At 47.7% G+C, this 9900-nt stretch overlaps 1 protein-coding gene across 1 annotated transcript; it reads left to right on the forward strand.

Moving 5' to 3' along the window:
- Window positions 1–336: 336 nt before the first annotated feature.
- LOC120053953 (phospholipid phosphatase-related protein type 3-like) lies at window positions 337–9297 on the forward strand. The gene is made up of 7 exons (XM_039001282.1): window positions 337–420; window positions 1056–1241; window positions 2135–2264; window positions 4064–4259; window positions 5839–5896; window positions 6740–6913; window positions 7900–9297. Exons 1-7 carry the CDS (start codon window positions 337–339, stop codon window positions 9295–9297), a joined length of 2226 nt encoding a protein of 741 aa, XP_038857210.1.
- The last annotated feature ends 603 nt before the right edge of the window (window positions 9298–9900 follow it).

Here is a 9900-nt window from a genome sequence, read left to right on the forward strand (position 1 = left end):
AAACGTCAAACACCTGCCTCTAATTGAGAACCATATCAGGCAACACATTAAACCCAACATAGAAACACAATACATAGAATGCCCACCCCAACTCACGCCCTGACCAACTAAACACATACAAAAACAAGAGAAAACAGGTCAGGAACGTGACACATGTTTTACCATTGCATCAGGACCTGTTTTCCATTTAAATGGAATAAATACATACATGAATAAATAAATAAAAACAAATGTTAATATTAAAATAGAAAAGAGATGTCCCTGAGCTCATTCAGTACTATTATTTTATTATAACTTCAACTATGCGTTCTTTCAGGTTTGTCCACAGACGTCACAATGATGACTCCGAGAGACCCAAAGCCCAAGAAGACACAACCCAAAGATAGCTTGACGTTGTTGCCTTGCTTCTATTTTGTAGAGGTGGGTAGATAAATGAACATTATGATAATTGCATATTTTGGGAAATATGACATTTAACATGTTACGGTGATACTCTTTGGTTGTATCTGATTGAATGAGTGTGTGAATGAATGAATGAACTCGCAAACACCAGATATTTGTCTTGTGCTTTGCCTTTCTCATGGGTGAAAGATTATGAATCAATATGCTGCAGCTGAAGTGAGAGAAAACAAATCTGGATGACCTGTAGCTGAGGATGAGCTGCTTTCGTATCATTTAAGCTCACGTCTTTTAAACAATCTGAGCCTCGTTTATAGACATTGAATTAGTAACTATCTATATGCAACCATTGTAGATGCGTCCCAGTAGTCTTAAATAACCTTATTTTCTATCCTTCATTACCTCTGATCTGATAGGACTTCATAGGGAAGGATGTGGCCACATAGAGACTATGTAAACAGATGAAAACTAATACGCATTCGTGATGGTCTGTGTTTGTTTGTCAAATGTTCAACTATTTTCAGACAAGTTGCATACGCAAAGAGCGAGAGGCAGAAGTTCTGTATAGTATATTCACGGTTAGGGTTAATAGTAGTTAATAAAGTGACAAGTCTGACAACAACCTTTGACATACACTTCAACTTCCTGTTTCCCAGCTGCCCATTGTGGCTTCTTTTATGGTGTCGCTCTACTTCTTGGAGCTGACGGACCTGCTCCACCCGGCCCAGGTGGGTTTCCGTTGCCATGACCGCACGCTGAGCATGCCCTACGTGGACGGTGGAGACGAGCTCATCCCTTTACTCATGCTGCTCAGCCTGGCCTTCGCTGGGCCGGCCGCCTCGGTGAGGACACCCCTCTAAACACACTTGCACGAGTGCAGGCACACACACACACACACACACACACACACACACACACACACACACACACACACACACACACACACACACACACACACACACACACACACACACACACACACACACTATGCTGCTCTGCCTGCATGAGAAGCCCTCTAAACATACCCACGTTTGGCCTATGTCAGTGTTTCCCTCAAGTACACCCAACAGCACACATTTTTGTTGTAACCCTGGACCAAAAAACCTGATTTAACTTGTCACGGGTTTGATGATTAGTTGACAAGTACAATTTGGTGTGCTTGTCCGGGGCCACAACAACAATATGTACCATTGGGGTTACTGGAGGACTGGAGTTGGGAAACAATGGCCTATGTGATACACTCTATGATACACAATGGCCTATGTGATACACTCAAACTGCATGTACTCATGCCATAAAAACTCTGACAATAGTGTAGAATGTATGAAGGCATTGAAACCAGCGACAGAAAGCCTAGTGGTTAAGAGCGTTGGGTCAGTAACCGAAAGGTTGCTGGTTCGAATCCCTGAGCTGACTAGGTGAAAAATCTGTCAATGTGCCCTTTAGCAAGGCACTTAACCCTAATTACTCATGTAAGTTGCTCTAGAGTGTCTGCTAAATGACGGAAATGTAAACCGTTCAAACTACACCATAATATAGTTGTGAATATGCATACAGGCCTACATTCAAATCAGACCACAGAAGATGAGACAAACATTTCTCCAAACCAAATACTGTTTTCTCAAATAGCCCATTCTCTCTAGGGTTGAGCATGATTGTCAAGTAGAAATGTGTCGACTAGTACTTGGTCATTAAATGTTTCTATATCTCTGACTGTGTGTTGTCATATGGTCAGATAATGATAGGGGAGGGCCTGGTCTATTGCATGCAGTCACACCTTAAGATCCGCCCTGGGGTGGAGGGCAGCATCAACGCCGGCGGGTGCAACTTCAACTCCTTCCTACGGCGAACGGTGCGCTTTGTAGGTATGGTTCCACTCAGTGTCAAGTGAATGTGGCCTGTTCCTGGATTTCTCCAGTGTGACAATGACTCACTATTTCTTTATTTCCTCCTCTTGTTTTCTCGTCTTCACTGTTCTCCCTTTCTCCCCATGTCACTGCTCTCCATCTCGCCCCACGTCACTGCTCTCCCTCTCGCCCCATGTCACTGCTCTCCCTTTCTCCCACGCCACTGCTCTCCCTTTCTCCCCATGTCACTGCTCTCCCTTTCTCCCCATGTCACTGCTCTCCCTTTCTCCCCATGTCACTGCTCTCCCTTTCTCCCCATGTCACTGCTCTCCCTTTCTCCCACGCCACTGCTCTCCCTCTCTCCCCACATCACTGCTCTCCCTTTCTCCCCACGTCACTGCTCTCCCTCTCTCCCCACATCACTGCTCTCCCTTTCTCCCACGCCACTGCTCTCCCTCTCTCCCCACATCACTGCTCTCCCTTTCTCCCACGCCACTACTCTCCCTCTCTCCCCACATCACTGCTCTCCCTTTCTCCCACGCCACTGCTCTCCCTCTCTCCCCACATCACTGCTCTCCCTTTCTCCTACGCCACTGCTCTCCCTCTCTCCCCACATCACTGCTCTCCCTTTCTCCCCACGTCACTGCTCTCCCTCTCTCCCCACATCACTGCTCTCCCTTTCTCCCACGCCACTGCTCTCCCTCTCTCCCCACGTTACTGCTCTCCCTTTCTCCCATGCCACTGCTCTCCCTCTCTCCCCACGTCACTGCTCTCCCTTTCTCCCACGCCACTGCTCTCCCTCACTCCCCACATCACTGCTCTCCCTCTCTCCCCACGTCACTGCTCTCCCTCTCTCCCCACGTCACTGCTCTCCCTTTCTCCCCACGTCACTGCTCTCCCTTTCTCCCACGCCACTGCTCTCCCTCTCTCCCCACGTCACTGCTCTCCCTCTCTCCCCACGTCACTGCTCTCCCTTTCTCCCCACGTCACTGCTCTCCCTTTCTCCCACGCCACTGCTCTCCCTTTCTCCCCACGTCACTGCTCTCCCTTTCTCCCACGCCACTGCTCTCCCTCTCTCCCCACGTCACTGCTCTCCCTCTCTCCCCACATCACTGCTCTCCCTTTCTCCCACGCCACTGCTCTCCCTCTCTCCCCACGTCACTGCTCTCCCTTTCTCCCACGCCACTGCTCTCCCTCTCTCCCCACATCACTGCTCTCCCTTTCTCCCACGCCACTGCTCTCCCTCTCTCCCCACATCACTGCTCTCCCTCTCTCCCCACGTCACTGCTCTCCCTCTCTCCCCACGTCACTGCTCTCCCTCTCTCCCCACGTCACTGCTCTCCCTTTCTCCCCACGTCACTGCTCTCCCTTTCTCCCACGCCACTGCTCTCCCTCTCTCCCCACGTCACTGCTCTCCCTCTCTCCCCACGTCACTGCTCTCCCTCTCTCCCCACGTCACTGCTCTCCCTTTCTCCCCACGTCACTGCTCTCCCTTTCTCCCACGCCACTGCTCTCCCTCTCTCCCCACGTCACTGCTCTCCCTCTCTCCCCACGTCACTGCTCTCCCTCTCTCCCCACGTCACTGCTCTCCCTTTCTCCCCACGTCACTACTTGCTCCCTCCTCTTTCTCTTAATCTCCCCACCTTTCTCTTACCCTTCCACATCCCCACCCTGCTTTCTCTCTCTCTCTCGCTTTCTCTCTTTCTATCTCTGTATTTCTCTCTCCCTCTTCCCCCTCCTCCCTCTCTCTCCCTCTCATTCACCCTCCTCTCCTTTTCACTCCCTTACTCTCTCTCCCCTTCTCCCTGTCCCTCTAGGCGTCCATGTGTTTGGGCTGTGTGCCACGGCTCTAGTAACTGATGTGATCCAGTTGGCCACAGGCTATCACTCCCCCTTCTTTCTGACCGTGTGTAAGCCCAACTACACTCAGCCAGGTGTGGCATGTGACAAAAACCCCTACATCACCAAGGACATCTGCTCCAGCCACGACCAGCACGCCATCCTCTCCGCCAGGTAGCTGCATTACATAACATGACATACACTGTAAATGGGCTGTATTGAATTTGACAGTAATTTACAGGCAGCTCATTGGAAAGTAAGTTACTGTATTTCATAATGCAGTACACCTACTCTAATCCAAATACAGTATCAAAGCAAGTGGTGTGTAATAACACAGTACAATACTGTAGAATTGACTGTATTATACTGTAACAAAGTAAATGCTACCGTAATCGTAATGAATGGATGGATGAATGAATGAAATTCATTGAGGGGATTGGGGTTTGTATTTCACAGTATTTTGCTGTAATTACATGGGATTGGTGCAAGCAGGTCGGCTGCTAGGTAATGTGTTTGCACATTGATGGAACACCACATATTTATTGATATGCTGTAATGTGTTTGCACATTACAGCATATCAATAAATATGTGGTGTTCCACTTAACAAATGCTTCTAAACTGGCAGCGACTACATGGCAAAACCATTGGCAACCATTAAAGGTTTAAGACGCATTGCCATTCCAATCTGTGCCCTATACATTTTACTTTGAAGGGACACAACTACCACATACCGGTTAACTTTGTACAGCACTCTCACTAACAGGTGCAACAAATATAGCCTCATACAAGACAAGCCTCAAAATATGTTAATGAGCCAGAAACAACAATACCATGCACCCACTAGTGGTCAAAAAGTTTTTAGCGATCTAAAAATACAGTACAGCACAGATTATGTGGGATGAAATTACAGTACCATTCAAAATACAGCAATTATTTCCCTGGTCACAATCAGCTGAACCAGGAAGAATTAAGGTTCTGTTCCAATATCCACACTAGCATACCAATTTGAATGAAGCAGTTGCTAGAGTGGTTATGGGAAGATACTATAGCTATTGTGTGTCCTCATCTCATGAGGCAAACTAAACACAGCAAGGGAAAAAGAGAAGCTAACAAAATGAAGGGTGAATATGAATTTAATGGATTTTCAAGGACATTGTTTACTAAAGCTCAACTACTTGTACATTCAGTTACACTTACAGAGCAAAACATGAACCTTAAAGGAATACTGATGCATTGGTTCAGTGGAGATGAGGACAGAAAATTATTTCAAAGTATTGGAATGCAGCCTTGGACAGACCATCTTATTTTCTCAGGCTGAGGAAGTGTCCCAATACTCTTGAAAAGCCAAATTTTTGTGTTTTCTTCCTCTCTGGACCACTGATCTAAACAGACTGGGTAGGTGAAAGCCATAGCAAGTTGTCCTTTCCTCCATGTTGCTTTCAAGTAGATTATCCATTCTTATTCAGTCTTAGGTAGGCTAAGGGATTATAAAGGTGACGTTAGTAAGGACACCATTTTGGCCAGTCATAGACAGATAAACAGGGAGGTATGTTTAAACAGATATAGCACACAACACCACAACACTAACCTGCATTGTAGCAATGTGCAGGTGTGATCTTTATTCCTTACGCCACACTGGCGCTGTTCTCTCCCCTTTCAAGTTATGATCAAAGCTGTGTGACATACGGTGTCTGTCTTTCTGCTTTTCTAGCATTTCGTCTCAACGCTAACACGTTTTCTGTTTCTTGACAGGAAAACCTTTCCCTCCCAGCATGCAACCCTGTCTGCATTTGCTGCTGTGTACATATCAGTAAGTACACCTCCTGGGACGAATACACAGTATGGAAGCTAGTAATCAGTGGCATCGGTAAAACTTTATTTGGATAATCTGTAAATGCTCTACAGACTATCAGTAACATTTCCTCTAACATTTTCAGTTCAGAGCATGGTTATTGCCTAGACTGTATTGCAGGTGAAATTTGCTGAGGCAGTGTTTCCCTATTGGCCACCAGGACTCAACTGGAGAAAAAAAATGTCTGTCGCTTTAAGTCAACAGAAAACCAAAACTGCGACAGAACATGATAAGCTAGTTTTATTGATTAAATGTGCAGAGAACACTGTTGAAGTCTTGATAAGAAAACGTCCCCCCAGATTTTGTCTTTGGCTCTTTTTAATGCTTTGTTCAGTGGCAGGTCAAGTACAATAGAATTTGATAAGCCACAAATTAGGACATTGGGCTAATATTGCTTGTGAATATAAATGGTATAGTAGCCAAAGTAGTCACACCAGATTCTCAATGCACAAATCCTTTGGGCAAATCTGTCCCCACTATTTATTTTAAGGAAGAGCTTAGCGTACTGAGCCAAACACACTGGGTTTTCCCACATATATATTTGGTAACTCTTAAATAGAAAGGTTTGCTTATAAACCGCTTAAAATATTATCACAGAGCTTAAATGATGTGGATTGAATTAAGTGAAAACGTGTAGAAGCCTGTTCAGTTTATTAATAGTTAACAAGGCATGTCATAATGCAGTTTATAAGCAGAAATCAAATGTAACCGTACATCATCTTCATAGATGAATGGAATGTATTTTAGTTTTTCTTTTATAATATCTCACCATTTATTTTCTCAATTTCTCTCTTCTTGCAGATGTACTTCAACTCAACCATCTCAGACAGCACCAAGCTGCTAAAGCCAGTGTTGGTGTTTGCGTTTGCCATCGCTGCGGCACTAACCGGACTGACCCAGATCACCCAGTACCGCAGCCACCCCATCGACGTCTATGTGGGCTTCCTCATAGGGGCCGGCATCGCTGCCTACCTGGTATGACCTGACTTCCATTGAAATCTATCTTGACTTCTATAATATATATAACATTTATATGTTTGATACTGATGAGGCATATTAACATTTATTTCTGTAAATGTTAGTTTTTTTATCTGCAGGGTAGGATTGACAGGTGATTAACTCTAGGGAGTTTTTCCTAGCCACCGTGCTTCTACACCTGCATTGCTTGCTGTTTGGGGTTTTAGGCTGGGTTTCTGTACAGCACTTTGAGATATCAGCTGATGTAAGAAGGGCTATATAAATACATTTGATTTGATTAAAACATTTAGGAATACGGAATTTAAGGATTCTACCAAAGCTGATTTACAAAGGGCTATTCATGCGCGCATCCATTTCTGAAAGGTAGATGTGAGGGCAGTCTACCTACTACTTCCTACGGTAGCCGTTCTGTGATTTAATTTGAGGCGAGCACAGGAGAGGAAAGTGTTATTTGCCAGACACTGATGTAGGATTTTAGCCAATCAAACTGTACTGCATACCATCTCTCCCTACCCCACTTAAAAGGCATACCTGCCGTTTAGCGCTAGGCTCTTTGATATCTCTAGATTGCTGCTCTCATTAAAGTTTCTGAATACTCCCGCTCTCATTAAAGTGTCTGACTCCTCCCACTCTCATTCATGTTTCTGACTCCTCCCGCTCTCATTAAAGTTTCTGACTCCTCCCGCTCTCATTAAAGTTTCTGACTCCTCCCGCCCTCATTTGCTATCATTCGACTGTCCTCAGGGAGGGATGGAGTTCACTTTCATGTCCATCATAACTCTCTCTCTCTCTCTGCCTCTCTCTGCCTCTGTCTCTCCATCAGAGATATAGAGAGCGGTGGTTAGAGCTAGCTCATCAGTTCTGTTGAAGTATACCCAGGCAGACGAATGAGAGTGAATGATATTGCCTTTCCACAGGACTATTATACTGAGTACCCGTAGAGGAGTTTCAGGCGACCAAGACCTTCTCTTCTTCTCTTCCAGGCTTTCCACGCCGTTGGCAACTTCAGGTCCTCTGACGACATCATCATCAAGCCAGCTACGCCCCCCCAGAAGGAGGACGCCCTACGAGCTCTGACACAGCGGGGCCACGATTCAGTCTACAACAAAGGTGTAGCTTCAGCGTCGGAGAGCGCCGACGAGATCGCTGCGCCCCCCTCCCTGGACCGGCTGGAAGGCATGGGGTGTCCGCTGCAGCGCGAGAAAGCCTCCATGGGCAGCCTGAAGAGGGCCAGCGTGGACGTGGAGCTCCTGGCACCCCGCAGCCCCATGGGTCAGCAGACCATGGTGACCTTCAGCAACACGCTGCCCAGAGCTAGCATGAATGCGAACGGGGGCCTGGGCACTAATGGGGCCCCCGACGATTCCATGATGCAGCCCACCCAGCCTGTAAAGAGGAGGCTCAAGGCTGTGCAGGTGCCCATGGACCCCATGCGCTCACAGCAGCTGGTGACAGAGTGGAAGCAGAAGTCCATGGAGATGCGGGGTCTGAGCCTCAGAGATGAGGCCGAGCGGGAGGCCAGTGAGGAGGGCTCCGAAGGGGAAGAGGAAGTGTCTGAGGACGGGGGGCCACAGGCCTTGTTATACCCATCTACGGTGCAGTCCAACAGTGGAGCTTCCACCGGCCAAATCCCCATCAGTGTGGGGCCTCCGGGGGGTGTGAGGGTGGTGGCAACCACCAGACCCCCCCACATCCCAGAGACAGGTCCCCCGCCAGTGTCGCCCAAGAGCGCATTGACCCGTGCCAAGTGGCTGTCCATCACGGAGAAGAGCAGTGGCGGCGGGTCGCTTCGGGGGGCTCCCAACCAGCCACGCATCATGCAGGTGATCGCAATGTCCAAACAGCAGGGCCTCCTCCAGTCCTCCTTCTCGGGGGACACGCCCAAGTCCTCCGAGACCACCTCCACCTCCTCCTGCACCTCCTCTACGGCCAGCGCCGACTCGCCCCACTACCGCCCGCCCTTGGAGGCCCAGCGCAATTCGGCCATCATCACGGTAGACGCCCACGCCCCCCACCACCCTGTGGTGCACACTGCCACCCTGCCCTCTTCTGGCAATGGGAATCCCTGGAAGTGGAGAGACACGTCCAGCGGCAGCGACCCTCGCGACGCCTACGAGCTAAACGACCTGAACCGCAGCGCTGCTCGCGGCAGCACTGGCAGTTTCCGGCCGCACCAGACCATCTCGCCCTGCTCCTCCACTGGCAACGGCGACCCCGAAGTGCTCCCCCCTCCGCCCCTCCCTCACACCGAGGTCCTCCATGACGGGCGAAGCCGAGAGTCCACTTTACAACGCAAGACCGCGCTAGTTCAATTTCAAAACAAGACTGGACAGGAGAACTACTATAAAAAACTACAGGGTGCCCGGAGGAATAAGGAGTAGTTACTACCTAACTCTCTTACTAACTAACTAAATAACTAACTAAATAAATAACTAACTAATTAGCCTTACAGTCAAACCACAAAACAGCACAAAACCTTGACTGACAAGCTGGGGTCTGCTGCTATGCAGCTCTCAGACTTTGTGTGATGTTATCAAATGAGTTCTGCAATACGGTGGTAGCCTACATATGTATGATGTATGCTAGCTGGAGGAATACAGCTTGAGTGGATGTGGAACTGGTGAGTGTCATAGCAGGTCTGTGCAAAAGGGGATGCTGAGGTATTTCATTTCAGGAGCACAGAGAAGCTTTTCAAAGATTAAAATGGGAAGAACACCACCACGCAACACAAACCAAAAAACACATTTGAAGGACAAAGTATTAAAGCTCCATCTACTGACCCGAACCAGGACGTTTTGAAACATTTACAACATCTTCATTCACTCCATCTTCCTTTCAATGATTCCTGTTACTCAATGGGCTGATTGTCTAGTGTTGGTATGGCATTGACTCTATGTTGTGGACTTTTTATTGTTAATACTTAATTGCTAATGTGTAGATTCTGAGCATGTATGTCTGTGTGTTTTTGTGTGTTTGGGAAAGTG

This window comes from Salvelinus namaycush, chromosome 9, assembly GCF_016432855.1.
Source record: "Salvelinus namaycush isolate Seneca chromosome 9, SaNama_1.0, whole genome shotgun sequence".
Taxonomy (NCBI): domain Eukaryota; kingdom Metazoa; phylum Chordata; class Actinopteri; order Salmoniformes; family Salmonidae; genus Salvelinus; species Salvelinus namaycush.

What these genes read in the sequence shown, in the direction of transcription:
- LOC120053953 (XM_039001282.1), top strand. Translation starts at nt 337, where the DNA reads ATGATGACTCCGAGAGACCCAAAGCCCAAGAAGACACAACCCAAAGAT. An exon ending in CTTGCTTCTATTTTGTAGAG is followed by an intron (nt 421 to 1,055) that starts GTGGGTAGATAA and finishes CCTGTTTCCCAG; the next exon opens with CTGCCCATTGTGGCTTCTTT. An exon ending in GCGAACGGTGCGCTTTGTAG is followed by an intron (nt 2,265 to 4,063) that starts GTATGGTTCCAC and finishes CTGTCCCTCTAG; the next exon opens with GCGTCCATGTGTTTGGGCTG.